The 26655-nt window shown below is 35.6% G+C and overlaps 3 protein-coding genes and 1 pseudogene across 5 annotated transcripts; 3 read left to right on the top strand and 1 right to left on the bottom strand.

The window, feature by feature from the left end:
• The first annotated feature begins 5989 nt into the window (after positions 1-5989).
• On the top strand, positions 5990-8111 carry LOC137732371 (E3 ubiquitin-protein ligase AIRP2). Of its 2 annotated transcripts, none has more exons than XM_068471681.2 (5): positions 5990-6238; positions 6641-6803; positions 6921-6978; positions 7070-7307; positions 7430-8111. In XM_068471681.2, the coding sequence occupies exons 1-5, from the start codon at positions 6156-6158 to the stop codon at positions 7635-7637; spliced, it is 750 nt and encodes a 249-aa protein (XP_068327782.1). In that variant the 5' UTR covers positions 5990-6155; the 3' UTR covers positions 7638-8111. The 2 variants fall into 2 exon arrangements, with proteins under 2 accessions (XP_068327782.1, XP_068327781.1); XM_068471680.2 differs by having other exon boundaries at positions 6017-6238; positions 6626-6803.
• Positions 8112-12897: 4786 nt separating this feature from the next.
• Positions 12898-17051, top strand: LOC137731464 (two-component response regulator ARR11-like; annotated as a pseudogene). Its single transcript, XR_015957838.1, has 5 exons — positions 12898-13243; positions 14299-14451; positions 14551-14937; positions 15087-15163; positions 15600-17051. The product of XR_015957838.1 is annotated as a two-component response regulator ARR11-like (transcript).
• LOC137731465 (uncharacterized) lies at positions 15454-20818 on the bottom strand. Its single transcript, XM_068470574.2, has 9 exons — positions 20450-20818; positions 19420-19992; positions 18948-19328; positions 18787-18845; positions 18590-18661; positions 18186-18282; positions 18002-18079; positions 17748-17858; positions 15454-17580 (listed from the first exon to the last, which is right to left on the bottom strand). The coding sequence occupies exons 1-9, from the start codon at positions 20504-20506 to the stop codon at positions 17392-17394; spliced, it is 1617 nt and encodes a 538-aa protein (XP_068326675.2). The 5' UTR covers positions 20507-20818; the 3' UTR covers positions 15454-17391.
• Positions 20819-22242: 1424 nt separating this feature from the next.
• On the top strand, positions 22243-23494 carry LOC137731432 (small heat shock protein, chloroplastic). Its single transcript, XM_088688281.1, has 2 exons — positions 22243-22618; positions 22856-23494. The coding sequence occupies exons 1-2, from the start codon at positions 22366-22368 to the stop codon at positions 23329-23331; spliced, it is 729 nt and encodes a 242-aa protein (XP_088544407.1). The 5' UTR covers positions 22243-22365; the 3' UTR covers positions 23332-23494.
• The last annotated feature ends 3161 nt before the right edge of the window (positions 23495-26655 follow it).

Raw genomic sequence — 26655 nt, forward strand, 5'->3', positions numbered from 1 at the left:
TAATGCCGGTTATAAAAAAATAAAAAAATAAAAAAAAAGTCTTCCCATGCGGATAATAATGTGATTAAATTAGTTATCAAATGATTGTTATTTTTTTTCTTAACAAACAATATTATCTACACTAAGGGAGAGGGGGTGGGCTTAACCTCACAATGAGTTAGCAATAATGTGATTCAATCAATTGTTTATTAAATATTATTTTCTCTATTTTTTAACACGTTCAAAACATCTTAAGAGGCATGTAATACCGGTTATAAAAAAAAGGTTTTTTGCATGCAGATAATAATGTGATTAAATTACATTAAATTAGTTTTATTTTTATTTTTTATATTAGTATCTCACAATAGACTAATAATAATGTGATTCAATTTCTCTATTTTTAAACACATTCAAAACATCTTAAGATACGTGTAATGCCGGTTATAAAAAAAAGTCTTTCGCACGTGGATAATAATGTGATTAAATTAGTTGTCAAATGATTTTTTTTTTAACAAACGATATTATCTACACTAACGATATTATCTACACTAAGCGGGAGGGAGGTGGACTTAGCCTCACAATGAGCTAGCAATAATGTGATTCATTCAATTGTTTATTAAATATTATTTTCACTATTTTAAACATGTTCAAAACATCTTAAGAGGCGTATAATGCAAGTTATAAAAAAGTCTTTCGCACGCGGATAATAATGTGATTAAATTAGTTGTCAAATGATTTTTTTTTTTTAACCAAATGATATTATCTATACTAAGAGGGAGGGGGTTGGTTTAGCCTCACAATGGACTAGCAATAATGTGATTCAATCAATTGTTTATAAATATTATTTTCTCTCTTTTTAAACACGTTCAAAACATCTTAAGAGACGTGTAATGTCGGTTGTAAAAAAGGTATTTCGCACACGGATAATAATATGATTAAATTACATTAAATTAGTTGTCAAATAATGGTTTTTTTTTTTTTAACAAACGATATTATCTACACTAAGGGGGAGGGGCGGGCTTGTGACATCCCACATCGCCCAAGGGAGTGATCCTTAAATGTATATTCTCATCCCTACCTAGCACGAGGCCTTTTGGGAGCTTACTGGCTTCGGGTTCCGTAGGAACTCCGAAGTTAAGCAAGTAGCGCGCGAGAGCATTCCCAGGATGGGTGACCCATCGGGAAGTTCTCATGTGAGTTCCCAAAAACAAAACCGTGAGGGCATGGTCGGGGCCCAAAGCGGACAATATCGTGCTACGGTGGTGGAGCGGGCCCGGGAAGTGGTCCGCCCCGGGCGGGGATGTGACAAATTAGTATCAGAGCCAATCCCTGGCCGGAAATGTGCCGACGAGGACGTCGGGTCCCTAAGGGGGGTGGATTGTGACATCCCACATCGACCAGGGGAGTGATCCTTAAATGTATATTCTCATTCCTACCTAACACGAGGCCTTTTGGGAGCTTACTGGCTTCGGGTTCCGTAGGAACTCCGAAGTTAAGCAAGTAGCGCGCGAGAGCATTCCTAGGATGGGTGACCCATCGGGAAGTTCTCATGTGAGTTCCCAAAAATAAAACCGTGAGGGCGTGGTCGGGGCCCAAAACGGACAATATCGTGCTACGGTGGTGGAGCGGGCCCGGGAAGTGGTCCGCCCCGGGCCGGGATGTGACAGAGCTTAACCTCACAATAGGCTAGCAATAATGTGATTCAATCAGTTGTTTATTAAATATTATTTTCTCTATTTTTAAACACGTTCAAAACATCTTAAGTGGCATGTAATGCCGGTTATAAAAAAGGTATTTCACAGGCGGATAATAATGTGATTAAATTAGTTGTCAAATGATTTTTTTTTTTTTATAACAAATAACAATAATGTGATACAATTTCTCTATTTTAAAACACTTTCAAAATATCTTAAGAGACGTATAATGCCGGTTATAAAAAAGGTCTTTCGCATGTGGATAATAATGTGATTAAATTAATTGTCAAATGATTTTTTTTTTAACAAACAATATTATCTACACTAAGGGGTATTTACACTAAGGGGGATGGGGTGAGTTTATCCTCACAATGGGCTAACAATAATATGATTCAACAAGTTGTTTATTAAATATTATTTTCTCTATTTTTAAACACGTTCAAAACATCTTAAGATGCGTGTAATGTCGGTTATAAAAAATATCTTTCAAATGCGGATAATAATATGATTAAATTAGTTGTTAAATGATTTTTTTTTTTTTTTTAACAAACGATATTATCTACACAAAGGAGGAGGGGGTGGGCTTAATCTTATAATGGACTAATAATAATGTGATTCAGTCAATTGTTTATTAAATACTATTTTCTCTATTCTTAATGTAAATTTTATAGAGATCGATTTTATTATGTGAATTCAACTGCTTTAATTGGTTTATGAGGGGTTTCTTCTAGCATGATCTAAAATTATTCATTTACTTCAAATATTTGACTTTCCTTTTGTTAATTTACACATATAAATACATTTAAAGCGTATAAGTCGCGCGTATCATGTCGTAATTCAAAAAATACTTTATACATGCGCGTGAGCGCATGCATAAAGACTAGTATAATCTATGAGATTCATAAAGATGTAATTGACAATTTGCCAAAGCATATATGATCATAATAATAATAAAATAAAAACTTAACCGGAATTACGATGAAAGCCTTGACGAATTAGAATTTAGCATCTTTAGTGAAAGAAAAGGGAGCAACATTATCAAGACTTGATGGCACTTAAATATCCTCTTTGCTTTAAAATTGGCTTTTGCTTTTGCATACAACGAATTATCTTTTCTGATATCCCTTTTGGACCAACTTGTCTCCAGCTTCTATCAACTTTTGAAAAGGATGAAGATGATGACTTCATGCCTTCTTTATTATCTTGGACACCAGAATTTTTTTGTATGCTGAAAATATAGTTTAGCATATTAGAGTATTTTCAAAGGAGATACTAAAATGTTCTTATAAGATATAACAGTAAAAAAAGACGGTCCTTAATTGTTTCCAACTGAAATGTCAAATTTTATGTGGCATGACATGGAATGGCAGCAAAAGAGTTTGCTGTCAAATTTGACAGCAACTTCAAATATTTTTTAATTAATTATTAAATGTTTTTAATTAGTTTAATTATTTATTATAATAAATATTGATTGTTGAACGTGCAGTCAGTTGATATCCTACCTCTTTCTTTCTTTTTTTAATCAATGATAGAGTAGCGATAGAGATTAGAGAACGAAGGTCTCCTAGGATTAGCTCCCGAAGCTATGGAGAGGCAAAACAGAGGATATGAGATGTGGAAAAAAAAAATGAAATGAAAAAAGATTAATTAATTGGTAAAGAAAATTGGTGAATGTTTATGGAATATGTGTGTACGGAATGGATGAGAAACCCTGTGAGATTCTGAAGACAATTCATCTCCTGATCACATGAATAAAAAAGATAGATATTCTTTCGATCTAAGAGAGAGAGCTCAGTGTTTAAACTGACGAAATTTTGTTGTCTGGAAGCAAGAAAAAAGTTATTCGTGGTGCTGGGTTCAACAAAGAACTTCATATAGTGAACATACCTCGAATTTTTTCGACTCATCTTCTGATTCAGCGTCTGGAAGCAAGAAAAAAGTTATTCGTTCAACAAGATGAGGATCATGTCCTTATTAGTGTTCAACCAATAAAAAGTTATTTGTTGGGTTTCAATTATCATGAATGATTTATATTTGTGAAATTTAAAATATAAAACAAAAATTAAGAACACAAAATAATGTAATAAAGTAATAGTTTAATTTGACATATCGGGTGGCAAGTGAAATGTTAAAATATGTCAAAGTGCCATGTAGGTTGTCAAATTTAAATTTTATGTTCAAAATTTAACATCTTCTTTGAAAATGGTCTTAAGTGTCATTATATAAGTGGTTAAATTTTTTTTTCAAGTATCTGTCTATTTATATTATAATACTTAATATATTGGATCGTATTCCTGATACATTGAAAATCTCTCTTTGGACACGTACATTGCAATCCCCTGTGGTCTCTCCCATCTCTATTATCACTAATAAGTTAATAACAACTCAAAAGGTAGATCATATAAATGTGCATTATTAATATTACAGTTTAATATATTTTTTTTAATTGTAAATGTATCAAGTTCGACTTACATGGATGACTAAAACGCTTATAATGTCATTATACACAAAATAAACAATTCACACTTAATACTAAGGTCTAATGATATTATTCTTCAGAGGTCTTATGTTCGATTCTCGCCAAATATGAATTTAAACCATATTATTGCTAGCCTATTGTAGGCTAAACTCATCCCCTTCTCCTTAATGTAGATAATATCTTTTGTTCAAAAAAAAAAAAAAAACAATCCAAGTGCAACTTTGAAGTAAATGGAAATGCTTCTCAAAGAACATGCGTTTCTTTAAAAGAACTTTTTATTTTTGTGCCAAAGTATTTTAAGAGTTCAATTATCGTAAAACAATTTTAGCACTCTTAAAAGAAATCTGACACTTAGTACTACGGTCTAGTGGTATTCCTCATCATTGATAAATGATAGGGTCTTAGATTCGATTATCACCAAAGACGAATTTAAATCACATTATTACTAGTTCATTGTGAGACTTAGCTCACTACTTACCTGTAATGTAGATAATATCGTTTGTTCAAAAAAAAAAAAAAAAAAAAAACTAAGAAAAAATTATACATAGATGAGAAGCCAAATATTTTCCATGAGAAATTAATCCATTCTCAGTCGAGTAGATAGACTTAAGATCACCATTTATTGTGTACATTGCTGTTGCATTCTTGGGAGGCTTATCGAAGAAGAAGATATCCTCTACATCTCTATTGGGCCCAAGTGTCCAAGTCTAGGCACAGCACAGAGTAGCAACAAAGTTTAAAGGCCAAGCTCAAACCTTAAAAGTAAATGATGGGCTGAAGTCCATTCTAAGGGTCTACTATATTTATTTGACACCCAAGACTTGGTCACTATTCATCACTTCTGGCCTCACACACTAAACACGCATTAATCAATCGGGTCGACTGTGTATTCAAATATACATCAACAACTGAAAGTTACTTATCTTCTCATTGCTAGTTCATGCAAAGCATAATTCAATTTATTGTGGCTGTGTTGTGCACAACACAATGTGGCTATTTTGATACTAAGAGTAAGAGAGTAATGTTAAGGATGTGCATGTTGAAACATCCTGCATCAATTATATTTTCGGGAAAATAAGAATTTAAATATCATAACTCCACATCAAATGGATTGTGCAGACAATAATTACCAAGTTGGAGACAACATCAGTGTTGTTGAAAATGGAGCTTTGGCCATGTCATATATGAGTGAAAATATAGTTAATTTTCAAATACATAATATTAATAAATATAAAATAAATACATGTATTATAATACTAAATACATGTATTATAATACTACTGTATTAATACCATGAGTATTGTTAGGGAAACCACATATTTATACCACATTGGTGTACCATCACATGTGTGATGAATATAATCAATATTTAATAAATTAATTAATTGATGTGACATGTACACATAACTTGCAACATCAAATGATACATAAATGTGGTACGAAAATTGATCTCCCTAACATATTCCTAATTACCTTTACATGGCGATGGCACCAAAAGGTTACCAACATAGATATAAGGAGGAGCTTAATACTTTGATTAATAATATACGTTAGTACCAAAAGTGGGTGGTTTTATTCTTTGACAACATCAATTAAGGAGGACTTTAATCCAAAGTATCAATTATCAAAAGTCAGAGTTGGTCTTGGAGTTGGATGGAAGGGGCAAGTAGGAGCCCAAACCTCACTAAGTAGATAAAATAATGAAAGAGAAGGCATCCCTTTCTTCCAAGTGTGAAAAGGTTTGATCACTAAGCAAAGCCTTTGCCTCTCTCTCTCTCTCTCTCTCTCTCTCTCTCCTGTTTTTTATAAACCCCACCATCAAATGTCTCCAACCTCCAACATAATTCACCAACAAAAACAAAAACCAAACGAACTCCACCCAAAAACAAAAGTCTACTCTTTTCATCTTATCCCCCACCCTCTTTCCTCCTTTTGTGTTTCTTCTATTTCCCTTCTCTCTGTTTTTCCTTCCCAAAACTCAAAAGTGAGAAGAGAAAGAACATATGTGGCAAGCTCAGGCCTGCAAGTCTTCTTATGGAGAATCCATCAAAGCTCTTGAAGCTGATATCCAACATGCCAATACCTTGTGAGTCTCTCTTTTCTCTAAAAATCTTTTTTTTTTTTTTTTTTTGTTGGTGTTTATTTCTTTATGATCAAGTTCGGTTCTTGATTGGTGATCAATCAAAACTGTGGATAATCCGTGTGCATTTTCCTCTTCTGGGTGGTTTGTTCTGTTGGGTGGTTAATTTAACTGAATTATGGTTGTTGGGTGGTGTTTGTCATTTGAGAGAGAAGGACGAGTTTGCTGCTTAATTTTCCTTTTGGCATTTAAGTTTAACACTGTTTCCTTAAGGCTGTTTTTTAGGTGAGAAACTCTCCAGCTTTATATACATTACTGCTTTTATGTTGCCAATTTACACCCAGATGAGGTTCAAATATATTTTGATCTTTTTTTTTTTCATTGGTTTTTGAGATGGGATTTTTGCAGGGCAGCTGCTCTTCCTGGAGATTATGGTGGGAACTGTATCCAAATGAGATTGTCTTATAGCCCCTTTGCACCTTTCTTCCTGTATCTCATTGAATGGATGGATTGTCGTTGCACTGATATACTTCCCAATTATTTAGGCCTTCTCCACATCCTTGTATACAAGGTGGGCTGCTCTTCGGTTTCATGCTTTATTCGTTATATTTCGTGGTAGCCTTGCCTCCTGCAGAAAGAAAATCTTTTGTCGCCTAAAGACCAAAATTAAGCTTATGATATTGTACAGGATGGAATGCCTTCGTTGTCCTCCAAAGAACAGGTCGCCACTTTAAGGGAATTTTATGGTATGCTATTCTTTTGTTTGCTTCTTATTGAAAACATACTCGGAAAATTTTGTTTCGACATCTCAGCGCATTATGCTGGAAATCATTGCAGCTGTAATATACCCTTATCTTAGACAACTCGAAGGTGAATTTAACGAACTGGAAGATAATAATAATAAGAGAAGCCGATGCACAGATGTTTTGGGCAGAAAGAGGATGGAAGAGCGGAGGAAGCATTCGGATAACGATCTAGAGAGAGATGATGAATGTGGGATATGCATGGAAAACTGTACAAAAATGGTGTTGCCCAACTGTGGACATTCCATGTGCATCACCTGCTTCCATGATTGGTATGATCAATTTCCATTTTCACTTGTTCGCTTATTAACGAAAACTGAAAATCATTTTACTTACCTGTGAGGTGATGATATCCTGTGGAAAATATATATTCTGTAATGTGCCTGAATTCCAGGAATGCAAGATCGAAATCCTGCCCTTTTTGCCGCGGCAGCCTAAAGAGAGTCAGCTCCAGAGATTTGTGGGTTCTCACTAGCATCGGCGATGTTATTGATGCAGTAACCCTTGCGAAGGAGAACCTAAGACGTTTCTATCTTTATATTGAAAATCTACCTGTTGTTGTGCCGGCAACACCTATTGTGGTATATGATTACATGCTCTGACTCACAAAGGAAGAATGAAGTTGCAAGTACACAGATTACTCGTTACCTCAATGTATATATAGTCTAATATAGGGAAGTTCTATGTAAACTGCCATGGCGGGTTGACGAGCTGTCTCATGGTAGCTGTATATAGTCAACTAAAATACCGAATGCCTGTTTTCAGACGATAAGCAGGTAGCTTTGGAGAATCTTGAGTTGCATCTGGCAGCATCCTGCCCGTCTCCAATGACCAAGGCACCTGCAAGTCTCTGGCGGAAGCACCAGATATTCAAAGATTAATATGTATAAGAGGTAAGCTTGGTATTCAACTCAGCTTTTTGAAACCTGAGTGTTGGAATGGAAGGCAATTCATGGTCTCTGCTCATTACTTGATGATCTCTTATAAAATAATGATAAAGTTCACACAAGAATTATTTTGTTAAGAATGTAATGTCACGATGGAACTTCATTTTAATGAAATTTCATTAAATACGAGTTTTAAGTCTCCGGTGCATTAGAGATGGCGTTAGTAGAATCATAGGTTTTACTTTGAATAAGATTAACCTTGAGGGAGTTGGTTATGTGGCCAGGATTTTGTTTTAAAGAGCAACAATCCTGAGCTTGATTGTGCTCCAATCCAGCTCCAGAAGTCGCCACCAGTAGATTTTCCCCGCTGAGCATCGGTAAGTGTAGGACGGGAGATTGCCTATACCGTGAGGATAGCCGAATGCTCGAAGAGGGGATACCTTTGTGCCTACCTTGTCATGATGAACAAACACATATCATCCCCTCAACAGGAAGCAAGCTACTATGCCTTTATGTTAAATCATGCTGTTTAACTTCACTGGATGGCTTGAATTACCTTGAACTGCATCTTTAAGAGACCTGGTTGAGTAACTTCTGGCACAGCTAAACCAAGTTTGTTTTATGTAGTTGTTGGCATGCAATATTCCTATCACAGTGTTCTGCCCAACAAAATCAGTATAGTAAAATTGCTAAGGCCACAAAGTTTTAATCATCGTAAATACACCGGTAGAAATTAATATTAATGAATTGGTAATAATACGTGACAATTAGAAAATGAATGCCCATTTATCAAAATCTCTCATCATTTAGGTTGAGCTTCTGAACCTTTGGGTCCAAAAATCCATCAAACCCACTGCTAACGCATCACGTGGTGCGCCTACACACAGGTTTAGACATACAACAACAACAATCATCAAATTTTATCCCACTAAGTAGAATCTGTATAAATTCTACTTGGATATTGTCATTCTTAATTCTATTTTTTCTTGTGTTCCCATATATCCAACGAAGCATTCTCATCTTCACTACACTTATTTTTTGCACATATTGCTTTTTGACAACCCAACATTCTTTATTGTCGACAAGTTTAGACATATGAAAAAAATTTGAGTAAGTCAGCCGAAATTTGAATAGTTAGACACTTTCACATGGACGTAATCCTATCTGTATTCGAAAAAGGCATACCATACTATTTTGCGAGAGTAACTTGACCAGATCCTACTGAACTTTTTCTCCAAACATATTCTTAGAGTGGTTGCTCATTGTATTCAGCACTAGGAAAACTAATAAAAAGAGTTTGAAAACTTTGAGTTTTGACGATAAGGACAGAATAAAGGATAAAATGAATTGTACCAGAATTGACTTTTTAGTGTAAAAATGTGATTTTTCGTTAAAATAAACAGTACCAGAACTTTTCGTTAAAGTTCCCTTCAGCATCGCAACAACAGTTAAAAGGGGGAGTAAAAACAAAATAAAAGATTAAATGGGTAAAGAATAGGGGAAGCATCATAGGAGAGCATAAGGGCAGAGTCATATTCTTTTAACTTTTAAATAAACAAATAAAAAGGCACTCCACTGATGAGAAGTTGCAAATGGGATTCATCCTCCTAATTTGTTAGTCACCAATCATGCTCACCCTCTCTTTAAGTAATTTATTGTAGAATTTCTAAGTGGGCATTTCCTTTTAGAGCCATTGAGTTTTTATCTCTTCAAAGTCCTTTTCTACCTCCCACTCTCCCAAAAGTATGCCCTTAGAGGCTTTATAAATCCTCAAAGTTTTTGAGAGTTGTAGGAGAAAAATATCGAGGGTTAATGGCTCACCCACTAATTAATCATGATAGTGGTTTATGGAGGTTGAAATGCTTTTGTGAGTCTTTCTGGCATTTGAAAGAGTGGATTGTCGTGACAAAACCATCAACTACTCTCATTTTTAAACAGTAAAATAACGTATTTAGGCTCACTCCACATGGCAATTATTTGCATTTTGGATACGCAAAGTGGAGGAAGACTTACTTACAATGAAAATATCTGTGACGTTGCGACTATATCTTAAACAAAGCATGCACTGTTGTGTAATAAAATTAAAAATGTATATAATGTATGACTGACTTGAGATATTGTTTCATTATAAGTATAACAATAATGCATGATTAACTTGGAAGACTGCTATAATGATATAAATCGTTGTTTGTTATTTGTATGCATGATAAATGCTAAGGAGACTCTTAAAAGTAGGACTCTCTGTTACCTCATATTTTTGGCACAGTATTTTCTAATGTTGACATGATTATTGACGTTAAAGTGTGAGGTGACAGAGAGTCCATGAAGAGTCTCACTTTAAGAGAATCTCTTTAGCATTTCTCTTCAATGTATACATGTGTCTCTTTCACAAAGTGCGTGAGAAAATCTTGTTTTTGCTGGTCAAGAAACCTAATTAAGTGATCATTGGCACAACTAAAACCGTTCTTTTAAATGGAGTTTCAGAAAAGATGTCACTTTGTTTTGCACCAATATGGAGCAAATGGCACTATCCTTCCTAGCTTCAATATTTTTTTTGCTAAGGGTCATCGTGGCCTCAATTAAGGATGATGATTAGCCTCCCTTAACCTTAAATATTTCTTCAAAAAATCTGCAAACTCGGCCAATAATTTTTTCTTAATCAGAATCCTCCTATGTCACTGAATGCATGTCATCTCTATCTAGAGGCCTCGTTAGCTATTGGAGTGAATAGAAAATAGTTTTAAGGACTAATTCTTTTGTTAAAAGTTAGATGTTCCCTCGAGATTAGCATCATGCAAGTCGTTACTTAATCGTGATGTTAAACTTAATAGCAACGTTAGGCAAACTAATTTTTTAAATTAAATTTGTAATGATATGATATGATATGTCACTAATAAGAAATAAACACTTTAATCAATACTTAAATAATAATCTAATCATCAACAATCAAGACATATGATTTACAAAATTTAATTTAAAAAATTAGTCTTACTAGCATTACCCTAAATTTAATGAGGGTTAAAATCTCTCTAATTTCAGGTTTAAAATATGACAAGAAACAAAGACTGAAAACCACGCACTAATGAGATGGAGACAAAATACACTGTGTAAGCTGATTGCTAATGCCACTGTAAAATGTAAACAAACAAGGATGTTTTGTCCTTCTCTTATTGGTTTTTAGTTCTTTAAACACTTATGGGTCCATTAATACTAGTGAAAAATCATAGCAATAGACATTCTTACCTGTAAGGGGAGAGACATAATCAAATTACGTAATGAGTAAGTAAGTCAGGTGATATATGAGATAGATAAATGGAGATACATATCGACTATTACACTCAAGTTTTTCTCTAAAAGAAGGCCCTAAGGTCTTGGCCGCGACTGATTTTCGGATCGCACAATGTGCCATGCATGCATTTGTCCAAAAATTTTGACTTTACCCTAAGTACTTAAAGATACTTTAATTATATGAATTATTTGTTTAGCAATGACATTAAACAAGTAAATTAAGAAAAGGGGTTTCCCATATGCTTCCACTTCCGCTGAAGGATTTGGAAAATGTGTAATCAGACTGGTCTAAAGAACATGCATGCCTTACAAACATTGGTTGAAAGAATTAAAAGGTCAAATTTTGTGAGTTTGGTACCAATTGGGTTTCAGCTGTCTTAAAGTTCATATGGTCTTGGCATTTTGTCCAACCACTACAAAAAAATGCTTCAGACAACTTTTCATCTTTGTCTCTCAAATGCATTCCACCTGTCCTCTCCAACATGAGGTGCATTTTAGCTCATCATCTTCAAGAGATTGTATTACTCTTCATTTTACTTATAATCGTTTGATTAGTTTAAAATTTGAGATTTATGTCAATTCACTACACATATCTTGAAATTTAAATTTATCTAATAATGATAAATAGAGTGATGAATCTCATCGATAACAAAAATATTTCCATCCAACATGCATGAATTCATATTTTTGACCAAAAGCAACAAAAACATGACTCCAAATTGTTCTATCACCTTCCTCTCATGGTCTACAAGAATAAACAATAGATTTTTTTGCCCAACAAAGAGGGAGGCTTTGCCTTTTATTTTATTTCTTTCGGCCTTGAACACACAATAAAATATTATTGTAAAAGGATCTTAGGTGAAAAGTAAATAAAGGAGTCCTTACACAAGGAGTCCTTGCACGTAAGATAAATCTAATAAAATCACACTTTGACATACGATTACAATATTTCGTAACTTTAAATGCATAGAAATATATATTAAATGAAATCGATAAAGGAACAAGATTTGTTTCTTTAAATCTCATTCGTGCATTTCACTATAACGTGATATTGAAGATATTAGTCGTGATTTGTGTTTGAAATTGATGCATTAAGCTACCTATGTGTCCTTTACAAGATGCCCTTGTTCATTCAATCATTCTTTCACAAAGCATATTCACTCCCACCTTTAGATTCTACTTCTTCTATCTGGTTAACCTAAGATTCTACCCCCAATTTTTCATAGTTACCATACTTTTCTTTCCCATATTCTTTTTGGATACCAATGGTAAAACTTGTTTATCTTTTATTCCTTTTAATCATATAACCCAAGCATATATTTTTAGCCATATTAAAAAAATACAACTGTAGACACTAAGCAAACAATAGACGATTGATGAAGTATACTTTATTGCTTAGTGTCCTTCGATTTTATATGATTAAAACTTTGTCACGTGTTCTATTGAGAAACACTAAATGAAAAATAAACAATATATAAACCACGAATTATCACCTGTTTAATGTTCCTCGAATTCTATTGATAATTAAAAGTTTATAATTAATTTTATTTGTACAGAGAATTATTATTTAATTTTTTTTTTATTAAAAAATTTTGCAACTCATTCTATTTGCACATGTCTCTAAATATATATTTTGCCAATCCAAGAAAAAAATGATTAGAAACTAACGTGAACCACAGTGACTGTTAAGCCATCCGGCGCCAAATATTCGTTGGTTCCTCTCTCTCTCTCTCTCTCTCTCTCTCTCTCTCTCTCAAAAAAACATTGCCATAAAATCCAAAGAAAGCCATTTTTTAAATTTGGAGACATTCCTAAGCTATATGGTCTGATTCGAGCTGTAAGTCCCCACTCTGCTCCCCTCCCACATCAATCTTAACTCTTCCTCCTTCCTTTTAACTTTTTCCCAATGGATAGTAGCTTCTCTTCTCCCCGGAACGATTCGTTTCCGGCTGGGCTCCGGGTCCTCGTCGTCGACGACGATCCCACTTGGCTTAAGATCTTAGAAAAGATGCTCAAGAAGTGCTCATACGAAGGTTAATTCACTCTATCTCAGTTTCCCACTGTTCCTCTATTTCAATCATTCTTTAAAGTTCCAATTTTTACACTTTTTTTCCTCTACTTTTTTTCTGGAAATTCATGGTATTTCTGAATGTTTTTGGTGTTTTTGAGATGGGTTTCTTTAGTTGTGGTTTAGTTTTGGTGGGTTCTTACTTATCAGTAAAATTTCGATCTTGTTTGGTAATTTGAACAACTGGGTTTGTTAAAAGCAAGGATTTTTAATCTCCCCAGAAGCAGCAATTTAGTTGTCGAATTTTGGATTTAAGTAAATGGATTAGCAGGATGATCAGGGTTTAGTTGAGATTGAGTATTTGATTGTCTTTACAGGCTGCTATGCAGGAGGATAATGTGATAACAGTGCAATTGGGAACAAAGTGTACTGTTTCCTTTATTAGTTAGTTTAATCAAATTCTAATTATTTATTATTCTATCGAATATAAGTGCGTAAAGTTGATCGATTTCAGACAACTGGAGTGTTCTTTGGTGCCTCTGGTAGTGGACTTGTAGAATTATTACTCTGATCAGTTGTATGGACAACTTGCTGCAGTTAAATACTGTCCAAATCTTGCTGTCATGCTTGGATTTCTGGGTTTAAGTGCCATGTAGTGCATTTTCCTTTCGATGTTTGTTTCAACTACGCTAATCAAAGACCCTTCTAGCAATCTCTTTGTCTTTGTAATACCTTAACATACTTTATGATCCTTGCTCAATCAAATTTTTGTGGTACTTCATATGTGGAACTGAAGCAGTCTTACAGTCACTGCTCAAGATGCATAGCTTTACGGTAGTTACTTTGATTATGTTGGGGGAGATTCTTATGTATGATTACTTATACATGATCTAAACAAGATAGAGAAGGCTTCCATTCATAATGCAGTCCTTAAAAACTTAGAACATGAATTCCGTCTGTGTTACAGGATTTTTTTTTCCAACTGTTAGACAGGATGCTTTGATCAGTTTGAAAATATAATCAGCCAAATTTTTCATTATTTCTGATGGAATTTTCCTCCCTCTTTTGTCTGTGTTTCAGTGACTACATGTGGTTTGGCAAGAGAAGCTTTATGCTTGCTTCGTGAAAAGAAAAATGGATATGACATTGTAATCAGTGATGTCAACATGCCCGACATGGATGGTTTTAAACTTCTCGAGCATGTAGGACTTGAGATGGATCTTCCAGTTATTAGTCAGTACTCCGCCATTGACCAAGAAAGCTTTGTCTTCAAAAGCAAAATGTCTGTCACCACTTAATTTCTGACTTATCATATCCATTTTACTTGTGCAGTGATGTCTGTTGATGGAGAAACGAGTAGGGTTATGAAAGGAGTTCAACATGGAGCGTGTGATTATCTTCTGAAGCCGATAAGAATGAAAGAACTACGTAATATATGGCAGCATGTCTTTAGAAAGAAGATACATGAGATAAAAGACATTGAGAGTCATGAAAGCGTCGAAGGTATTCAGCTTATAAGAAGTGGATCAGATCAGTATGATGAGGGATACTTTCTTGGCGCAGATGACCTCACTTCATCGAGAAAAAGAAAGGATGTCGATAACAAATACGATGACAAAGACTTTGCTGATTGTTCGTCGGCAAAAAAAGCTAGAGTTGTTTGGTCTGTAGATCTTCATCAGAAATTTGTAAAAGCAGTACATCAGATTGGATTTGACAGTAAGTAAATTCCTTGCTTATGAAGCTAGGTTTTTGGATCAGCATCATGAACCATAAGTCTGAATACATTTTGTGCTGCTTTTCAATAATATCGCCACCAATTTTATTATGTTTCTTCAGAGCGATGATGTGTAATGTCTGTTTGGCAGAAGTTGGCCCGAAGAAAATACTGGACCTGATGAACGTGCCTTGGTTGACAAGAGAAAATGTTGCTAGCCACTTGCAGGTAAATACCTCACTGTTTAGTTTTCCTGATAACATCTGAAACACTTACCTAGTAGGATTTGTACACAGCAATACTCTCATTATGGTAACTTGGTACCCAGAATACCTTGCGATCGATAATTTCCTTATGCAATAATATGCATACATATGTATATAATATATTAATATGTAGACGCGCGCGCGCACACACACACACACAAGTATAGTGACAACGAACATTGCTCCCATTTCTTTGGTCTCAGTCTGATTAGTCAAACTTAAAATACGTATGAAGAAAGTAGTAGATCGCTATTTGAAATTAGTAGATCACTATTTTCTTATCACTGAAGTCATGGAACTCAGTCTCTCTTGTAACAAAAGGGGTAATAAAAGCTAAAGTGTAATACATAGTATGGTTACATTTCATGGTTATTCTCACTGAGAAAGTTCCTGTGCAGAAGTACCGGCTCTACTTGGGTAGGCTGCAAAAAGAAAATGACCTTAAATCTTCTTTTGGTGGGATGAAGCATTCCGATTCTCCCTCAAAAGATGCTCAAGGAAGTTTTGGCCTTCAGAACTCGATCAGCATTCAACAAAATGATTTTGCACATGGCAGCTTCAGAGTTTCTGGCAATAACTTAGTTGCTCAGTGTGTGGATCCGAAGAGCCACGAGGGTGATGCAAAGGGGATTGTTTCAGAGCCTGTAGCAGAAATTAAGAAAGGTTCGAACGGAAATATTCCTGATTCTCAAAAGACCAGGAGTTTACAGATGGTGGACTTCAATAATTCTTGTGTAGAACCCAAAAATGGTGTGATTGGAAATGTTCCTGATTCGCAGAAGATCAGGAGTTCACCACTGGACTTCAATAATTCTTATGCAGAAACCAAAAAAGTTTTGAATGGCAATGTTCCTGATTCTCAGAAGATTAGGACTCCGCAGGTGCACCCCAGTCATTCATTTACATCAGTAGAATCTGAAGTAAACTTCACAGAATTTGAATCCACTATCCGGACAAAGTATTCTTGGAATGAAATTCAATTGAAAAAAGAGCAGAAGCCACTTATTCAGTTAAACAGTGGATTCAACAAGCCACCACTGCCCGGTCCACACAGCCATTTCCAAGTTGATCGACTACAATCAATTCCTTCCATTAGTCCAAGACCTTCTATCGCGGAGGGAGATGTAACTGGCCCTGCTAAGAGTAAGCCTTCGTACTCTGAGTACATAAATAATCAGGGTAGCCATGTAAGTCCAACAAGAAGCACGGCAGACTCCTTTCCTGATCAAATCAAGAGCTGTGTAGTCAACCATCAACTTTCTGAGACCATTTCCACTAGTACATCAAACATGAAGAACCAGGGCTTCAACTTGAGTAGCATTACTGATTTGGAATCTGCCCAAAGGAACCTAATCGTGGGAAGTGCATCACCTTTTGCTTCTTTGGATGACGACTTTCAAATTTGTTGGTTTCAAGGTGATTGCTATGGCATGAATCTCGGACTTCAAAACATAGAGTTCCCGGAGTACAATGATCCTGCACTTATTTCTGAAGTTCCTCACTTGTACGATGCACTGAGATTTGATTATCCATGTGACGTGACCCATCAGAATATTCTGTCATAGATCAAGGTCCATTCATATCGTGATATGCCCCTGCGCCGGCACTATTCTTTTGCGCAATTCAACGAAGAATGATCTATAGCTTTTTCCGTTTTGGTAAGCCAATATAAGTTGAGTACCCCAACTTAATGAATCTGGATATTATATCTCTGACCGGTTTGGATTTGAATGTCGAAATGTGTACAATATGAGTGATGCAAAACCCTAGCATAATAAGCTTTCTTGTTTAAATTTGATGAGATGTGCACTAGATTTCTTGTATCTATGCCAGAATGGTTTTCTTGTCGAGTCTGTACCTCTGCATAAAACTCATCGTTCTCTCCCCGCAAGTTATGAAACGAAAAGCATATGAAACTAACAATTGAGTAAAAAATGAAAGATAAACCCTGCAAAATTTCACTTCTAACTGAAAGACCTCAACAGAATGCCCCCCCCCCCCCCCCCCCCCCCTCCCCGAAAGGAAACCAAACTATCCTCGCATACTTATTTTCTTACCCCATATTTCGTATTACAGAAAGTAGTTGCAGCTCTTCTGGGCAGTAACCGGCCTTTCCCTTTTCTTTTTGATCAGAGGGTGTCAACCGGCTGAGTCAATCAATCTCCATGCATAATCATGAGCTAGACACCCTCAACTCTGGATATTGGGAGGATAATTTTCGTGAGCATTCTTCTTTGAATGAGGAGGCACCGTTCGATTTGTGCTCACATTAGATTTTTGTGTGACGTACTTGGAGCCGTGAGAATTGACCGATGGTCGAGAGCTTGAGTCCAGAACCTTGCTGACAGTAGAGTGCCTCCCAAGTTTTGGTGACCGAGACTGTAGCAGAGGAATGTGCAAGAAATATATGTCCGCCGTTAATAAAAGAACATACATTAGAGGGATAAAATGGAAAGGTTATTGCAGTAGAAACTTTCCAAATACTATTGAAAGCCCTCACTGCATGCTCTAATACAAATACAAAGTTTGGAAGAAAATGTGTATACCTTGTTCAAGTGATCACTTGGAAATTGCGATGCCGATGACAGATCTTGGTTTAGTTTCGCTTTTAAGGCAGTGCTGTTGTGCAGTTTATTAACATCCCCCACTGCTTTTTTCTGCATAAAATTTTCTTTCTTTTATGTAAACTTTCAAATGGTTTGATAAAGATAAAAGTAAATGAAACGTTACAGAATTCAACTCGCATTGCAAAACTCGAAAAAGAAGAAACCCCTTACCAATATTTTCATAAGAAACTAACCTTTTTATTGGATTTCAGTTGCACCAAGTCACGTTCAGCCTCCTTGGCATTTTTCTTCTCTTCCAGACTCTTGTAGAACTGGTGCAGCAAAAGAAGAGACTTTTCTCTTAGCAAAGAAACCCTAAATATTTAATGAAGCATGGCACGATAAGGAGGGAACTAAAAATATAATATCGATTCTTGCCTCTCTACGCTTTTCTGCTCTATCTTCACTCTTCAATCTAAAAGGACAGGATACAATAGGGGGTCGTGGTTTACTTCCATTTGCAGTAGAAGATTCGCTGCCAAACAGAAAAGCGTAATCATAAGTTTATGAAAATGTTGGTAGTCCCTTTGAAATCTAGTACACTAACCATTTTAGTCCAATCAGAATACAATCTAGAACATTATACGAATAAAAGTTCGTAGAGTTTGTTGTTAAGTAAATCTAAAATTAACAGAAAAAGAGTTATCAGTTCCTGAAAAAAAAAACAAAGTTAAAAATAGAATAACGCCAATTTTAGGTAAGCACCCCAGAGCATAGATATAATAAAAGATGAAATGAACATAAAGAAAAATTCATAGGCATGTCAGTAGCAAAGTTCCTACTCTTTTGAGGAGGATATCCACTTCCCATCTGCAATTGGTCCAGCTACCGATTTATTAAGTAATGTTTTCGCCCTGGAAATAATGTAATCGATCACATAAGTTAGAGTACTCAATGCATGTATAAATAGCAGAAATGGTGAGGGAGTATGCAATGGACTGAGACATTTCGTGAACATGTGAAGTACAATGCAGAATACCTTCTATCTTTGGACCATGGGTCAACTGAAGACTGCATCAATACCCCGCTAACAGATGCCTTAAGTTGGCAAAAGAATATTCTTATTAGAGGTGTCGCATTAGACACAGAAATCAAATGAATGAAGAATAAAGAATAACATTAAATGGTAAGAACTCGTACCCTAATAGCAGTTCGTCGAGAAGCTGGATTATTCATGGAGATATTAAGTGTAGTTGTACTACTTCTCGAATCTCTAGTCTTCTCAACAATTGGCGAAGTTCTTTTACTGATTTCACTTTCACCACCATGAGAAGTGAAATGCTTTGACATGTGGAGAGATTTTGCAGTTAAACTCCTCTTGTCAACTAAGTCCGATGAAACCTTCTTACCCATTTGAGTGGCATTTTTCCCGTTTAAGGTTTGCACACGAGTTGCTTGTTTGGCAGGAGGCGATGGTACCTTGGGTGGTCTACCTTTAGTGGATAACCTTGGGGAAGAGTTCATCAATCTTTTCTTGCTCGCTGAAGCGAGATTCTCCTCACCGGCAGCTTCCTGGAGGATCTGAAAGATGACAACAGTTTGTGTGGTGAGAAAAAGTGATCAAGCAATTACAACTTACAAGAGTCCAAACAGGGCAAAACCCAACAATTACCTTATTTGGCATCTTCTCTTCTAGGGTGGCAACAATCTCATTTTGGTCTTTGCCATTTTCAAACCGGTTCGAGATTTCAGCGTGAATAGATATTTCCAAATTAACACTTTCTTGAATTACCGCCTCTGCTCTGGCCACCTTGGCGGTATCCAGTTGATTCCCTTCAACACTTTGATTATGGCCATTCACATCAGCTGAGTATACTTCTACCTCAGAATTTGGAACAACATTTTCCTGTTCTTTATCAACGACCATCTGGCTCCCACCATTCGCCGAGTTTATGTCCATGGAGGGGCTCTCGTAATTTGCATACATATTTACTGATGACGCTGTAACATTACAGGCACCAGCATTTGTCAGCTCAAGCAAGGCTGCTGCTTTCTCAGCAGCTTTTTTCTTGTAGTGAGCTTCAAAATAAGCTTTCTTCTGAGCAACAGAGCCGGGCTTAGAGAACTTCTCGACTTCTTCTAAGTAGCGATTGTGGGAAAACGCAGACCATTTCTCCCAAGAGAGAGGTTCTGACATATACCTACCAAAGGAGATCGATTCTCCTAGGCAACGAAGGGGGTCACCCTGCAATGAAAAGCACATCACAATTTCCTCAGTGAATTCCAAAATCCTACTCGTAAAAACGTAACCAAATCATACAAGTCCATCCAAACACTAAATTCAATAATCCCGCAAGAACTAGAGAGATACACATATCATTTAAACCACCATGAAACTCTCTCTCTCTCTCTCTCTCTAACAAACTGAACGAAACCAAGAACTGAATGCATCCATTTGAAAACCGCCTAAACTACAATATTACGCGCACTTCATCCCCTAAAAATAACAAAAATCCACACCAATCTGGCCCAAGTTCTCAAAATTTCCCACGATTTCTCAGCAGCCAAACAAACCGCAATGCGATTAAAACAAACCAATCGAATCAAGACCCATCAAAGATATAGAGAAAACAAGAAAAACCCATGAATCGATAAACTTTAAGAATCAAAGCAATGGAAAATTCTGCGGAAGGACGACTGACCTCTTTGACTTCAGTAGGGTCGGAGAATGATCTCGTCAGGTAGGTCGATTCACCCATTTCAGTGTTCTTGCCTTCTCCTCTAATGGGGTCGTTTAAAATATGGCTAGAAATTTGAATTGTGATTTAGAATTCAAGAAAAACGCCTTATTGGGTCCATTCCATGTTTGGTTTTACAGTTTATACCCCAATAAAATGTGCAGAAAAAGAAAGGTTTATAGAGAGAGAGGGGAAGGGAGTGTGAGTTTTTGTTTGCCTTTAGAGTTTGGGTTTATAGTTTCTTGTTGATTTTCTTGGATGGAGATGTCTCTCCTATTTTGTTTTCTTGGAAATTTTATTTATTAATTTTTCACTAAATTGGATCAACACCTCAACGTTCATATGAAAGCAACAACCTTTATTTGTATTGGAGTGTGACTCGGGACCCATTAATTTGAAAATTAAAGCTTTATTTCCAACGTCTAGTTCCTTTTTTGTTGACCATTTTTATTTATGGCAAACATTTCTCAAATTTTTTTTATGGAGAGAATTTAACAATTTAATATTAGCTTATGTAGACAAACGACAGATACAACCGTCTGTAAATTTCTTTAATGTGGTACGTATCATTGAGTAGTATGAAAAATGAATGGTTAAAATTAAAAATAGAAGATTTAATAGTTGTGGAAATCAAATTTAACCGTTAAAATATTCATAACACTGAATGCTACTACATAGCATTAAAGTCATTAAAGTCACATCCTAAAATTTGAGCCAACTCTTTTTTCTTCTTGACAAAATTAAAATAATATTCTTTCATTTGTATTTATTTTTTATAATTTCGTTTGGGAGTAGGAACTTGGGACCATCTATTCCATGGAGCGCACCACTCTGTCCATCTCTTGCTATAAGCATATATTTATTGTATAAACTTCATAACCTCAAAAGTTCATTTTCTTAATTATTATTAAAATGACCGCTACAAATGTAAATCAAACCATGTATCGCTTAATCACTTATATGTATCAATTAAATAAAAAATATTTGTACCATGTAAACAATCCATTTATGTGATACATATAAATAACTAAGTGATTTTTAGTTTGGTTGGTTTTTTCTAAATATGACTTTAAATGATTATGATCATGAAATTTGTCCAATGAAAACAAGTTAATCGCAAAGGACTAACCCTTCCATGCAATGGATGCAAGTATATATTTTCCTTTCATATGCATGTTGGTTTATAATAATAATGTTATTTGTATCACATTTACTAATCACTTCTCAAAATAGAAGGTGTACCCACATATATACGTGAGATTTACATAATGACATGGATTAGAGAAGTGGTCAATAATGTGATCAACAAATGTAGTCCAATTAACAACATTAATCACAAACAAATTATAATCTAATTAGTAATTATGGAGGTGGGTGTTGTTTTCATTTGATGCTTCATCCATAAATAACTAAGCAATTTTTTGTGGGAAATTTGCAAACACTTTTCTTTCAACAAACTAAAGAAATTTGATTATGTCTTATCAGAATGAGGTTCCCGCGAGTAGTGTACATTTCAAAAACTGTAAATGCCGAAATGCCAATTGACCAAAACGACGTCGTGCGAATTTGCCACCGAGTATCCCAGATTTTTCCTTATCCAGGTGAGGTTTCTCCTTTCTAGAGCTTTCCAGAACTGTCAGTGTCAGGTTCTGAAACTCTCGTCTTCTTCCTTCGTTTCTTCTTCCAGAAAGGTCTACGCTTTCCTTTAAATATAGGACAACCTAGTTCGTTTCTCCTCAAATTCCATTGTCCTTCACTTTCGGGCTCGATTTTCTTGTCTACCAAACAGTACCCTACAACTCCATTAATTTCTGGTGCCAACAACTTACAACATCACTCGACCAATAAACAAAAGCCCACAACAATTGAGAGATACAAAAATGTCTCAGGCCATAGCAAATTTCAGCCTTTTTTCTCCCAATGCCATCTGCAAAAACCAAAAATGTGCGATACCAGTTTTTTACAAACCAATTCATGGCGGTGGACGTTTTAGCTACGGTAAGAACAGAATCAAGGCCATGGCAGGTGATGCACGAGACAACCTCGACCACTTGCAGAGGGCCGCCAAGCTCCAACAACAACAACAACAAGAAGCCCAGCCTAGAAAGAGAGCTGCCCCAGCGCCACCCATCGGTAAGTTCGAGTTCCCCCCTCAAACTTTTAAGCTTCTTGGACTTGCTTGAGATTGCTTGCGTAGTAAGTACTTCTGTTCGTAAGTGCTTATGCCAGTAGTGTTTACATTGGAAACAGTCACTCGGACATGCCCTAAATTAAGTCATAATTATTTTTGGTGAGCATTTTCAGAAACAGTCTCTCAGACATGCCCTAGGTTTGAATAGTTTAATTGAATAACAAATTGATATTTGGCAGGGTTGTGGGATCGGTTTCCGACGACGAGGACGGTGCAGCAGATGATGGAAACAATGGAGAGGATGATGGAGGACCCGTTGGCCTGCTCTGGCGGGTACACGACGCCATTGCCAAGCGAGGCAGGAGTGTACGGCAGGGGGAGGACGCCATGGGAGATCAAAGAAGGGGAGAGTGATTACAATATGAGATTCGACATGCCGGGGATGACGAAGGAGGACGTGAAGGTGTGGGTGGAGGATAAAATGCTGGTTGTGAAGGCTGAGAAGGCGGCCAAGAAGACGGAGAATGGGGCGGTGGTGGAAGAAAACGGGGAGGAGTGGTCTGCCAAGAGCTATGGGAGGTACAGCAGTAGGATTGCGTTGCCGGAGAATATTCAGTTTGAGGAGATCAAGGCTGAGGTTAGAGATGGGGTCTTGTATATTACTATTCCGAAGGCTTCCATTACTTCCAAGATTTTGGACATCAATGTTAGTTGAGTTGAGTGATGGCCATTTTCTTTGTTCAATCTTAATTTTGGTTTCTGAGTTTTGGGGTTGTATTAAGAGAATTTTATGATCATCTTTTTAAACTCAATTGATGTTCTTGTTTTTGCAGTGGGTGATGCTAAAAATTTTGTGAGCTATATGATGTTATTATTACTGAAGTACATACTTATTTTAGAATGAGCATCCTCTTCACATTCTCTTTATGAAATGTAAGGATCTCAGAGATTATCTAATCATATTCATTCATCGTACATCGTACGGTCATGAATTATTGTAAATTTTTTTATTTAAAATTAAATATAAACAATACTTGATGTATACGATGAACGATTTGATTGGAGGATTTTTGGAATTCTCACAAAGAAGATCCCCTCATTTCTTATTTTATATTGATAACACATCACACCAGTTATTTGTTATTTTCAAGTTATTTTTGTAGAATAGTTCTAAGTTGTGTAAGTTCCATAAACCATAAACTTGTTCAAGAATTTGGGCCTCTGCAATGGAAGATGAGCCAATCAGGACTTTTGGCTTCAGTTGGCTAATATTTGAGCCACGCAATCATAAACTTGTTTGGTCCGTGAGTAGTTACTTGAGCCGTAGGGCTTGTCCCTTCAAAAGCAGATATCGTTAGATTAGGTACTGATTTGGTATTTGAGGTGTTTTTATAAAAAGTTGATATAAAAAAGCAGAGCTTAAAAATGTGTTTGGTAAATATTTAAAAACAACTTATTTTCATAGTTTTGAGTGAAAAAAAACTGAAAACGTGAAGCAGCAAAAATAAATTTATTCTCACAGCACATCAGAAATAGTTTTTTTTTTTTTCTTCAAAACACAATAATACCAAACCAGCCCTCGTGATGTACACATGACCAAATTCTCACAAAAATTCATGACTATGACCTTCAAGTAGAAGTGCAGAACTTGAGTAAATAAGTTCCCTTCAAATTTAGTAAATTCATAATTTGAAGTAATTTATCTAGATGTGAGACGATACTTCACATATCTTATGTCTTTTTATGTGTAAATGGTACTAGAGTGACCGTTAAGCTTCAAATAGGTGCCAATCCTTACTATCTTAACATATTAAGGCTCACTTACAGAATTTTGACACAAAAAAGAAGAAAGAAAGATAGTAAAACAGAATTATCCTTCTTCACATATAAATGTAGAGAGCATAAAAACAGATGTAGTTAGGAATCGTACGCTTAATAACGGATTCCTTCGTTAGATTTTGATAAGACTCGGAAGCCCAGATTTCAAAATCTGAGGATCATACACTCAATAATGGCCACGCTACCATCAAAAACAGTATCTCGTAAAGTGTCACTAGCAGCATAGCCATCAGGCCCATCACTTAGCGTTAGTCTTGGTTTCCGAGTCCCAGCAGCTACGGAGATGAAAGTGCGATTGAAAAGCCTTGTGGTCGGAAATCAATTTTTTTTTTATTTTATTTTTTGGTACAATTCTTCTTAAGATAAATAATATCGTTTGTTTTGACAAAAATAATAATAGTAATGATGTCGTTTGTTCAAAAAAAAAAAATTAAAAAAAAAAATATATATATATATATATATATATTCATGCAAAGCTTATTGTTACAACTGTTTTAAACTACTTGTCTAAAAGTGATCATTTACCACAATGGTGGAAATGTGTTGAACTCTTGCACGATGTGAGTTTAAATTTTGTCAGTGGTTAATCTAACAAAATATATAATTTGACCAAAAAAAAAAAAAACTACTTGACCAAGAAATTATTTATAGGAAATATGCAAAAAAAAAAAAAACCCCTAAATTAACGCCTCAAAGCCTATAATTTCTCCCTCCAGTGCATGTAATCCTCTTCTCTATCGTGTTTTTTTTTTTCACCTCCTACTTTTGTTGTTTTAATTTAGAGTTGTATGATTTCCAGCTCTTTCTCACGAGCCTTAGTGGAGCATTCTACAATCATCTTCATCTCTTAATTCCTCCACCTAGGCTACGCTCTCATGAGAGAGTTTCTTTGTTTTTCTTTCTTACATTTTGCATCATTTTCATGTGGCCTAATTGTGTAACTTTGCAATCGTATAATATGTCATTTTTGTAAAGAAAATACGATAAATATTAATGAAGAAGAGTAGGGAATTTGGCGCGTGCACATACACACACGAAGTTTTGTGATTACACTAGAAGTAGATGTAGGGCCAGACGAGCTAAACTACACATCGTTCTGTAATACACAATTGTGCAATTCTGTCAAAGCAGTGCTAGCAAATTGAAGGAATTGAAGAAGATCAATAAACAAAAATTAACTAGGGTGTGTGAGAGGTTAAAATGAGTGTTTGGATACCACCACCCTTCTATAATTGTACGATTGTAATTATATAGTTGTATAATTGTGTAACTATGTAATTACGGAATTGTTTTTTAACTTTTAGATGTAATTATATACTTGTATAACTGTGTAACTATGTAGTTACGGAATTGTTTTTAACATTTAGATTGGAGGTGGTGTCATGTGTTTTATGGTACATGGACGCGGAAGACAATTGCATTGCGAGAAGAATTTGGTATGTCATTGCAAATTTAAATATATATACAGATAACGTAAAATCGTAATTGGGGCCATGTGCAGTGACACCACTTTACACTCTTAAGGCCCACTCTGCACATGAGCAAATTCTAACAAAACACTTGTCCCCCATGAGTCCACAACTTTTTTTTTTGGGTCGAAAATGAGTTCATGACTATGACTTCAAGTAGAAGTAGAACTAGCAAAAATAAGAGCTTGTATAAAAGTGCTTTTAAAATGTTGAAAGAGTTTTTGGACTTAATCCACGATATTATCTACACTAAGAGCATCCACAATGAATCCTCCATGAGGTTACTACATTTCAAGCCTTAGTGAGAAATTTCATCCCCAATGAGCCGGAAAATGGGGTTAAATCCACCACTGGGGCTAGCAACTTCCTTTATTTGGTAGCATAAAATTGGGCTACATCAAGCCCCAACAAACAGTGGGTCCCACAGAAAAATAGCAACCTATTGAGCAAAATTCTATCACTCTCCCTTCACGGCTTCACTTGCGAATACACTTATTCTCTCATTTTATTCTTTTTTTTTTATTCTTTTTTCTTGCTTATTTTTCTTGCAATTTGGCTAATTAATGATTATTTTAAATTCCATAAGAATTAAACTTTCAATTTGATTTAACGTTCATGGGCATTGGTGGGTGAAATTTTCAAATAATTTTTTTTCAAAATTGTATGATACTAATTTACCAATTGGTGCTAGGTAAATTGTTGTGTTGTATGTGAACATCAATTATTTCAGA

Source organism: Pyrus communis, chromosome 16 (assembly GCF_041283825.1).
Source record: "Pyrus communis isolate YQ-2024b chromosome 16, ASM4128382v1, whole genome shotgun sequence".
NCBI lineage: Eukaryota > Viridiplantae > Streptophyta > Magnoliopsida > Rosales > Rosaceae > Pyrus > Pyrus communis.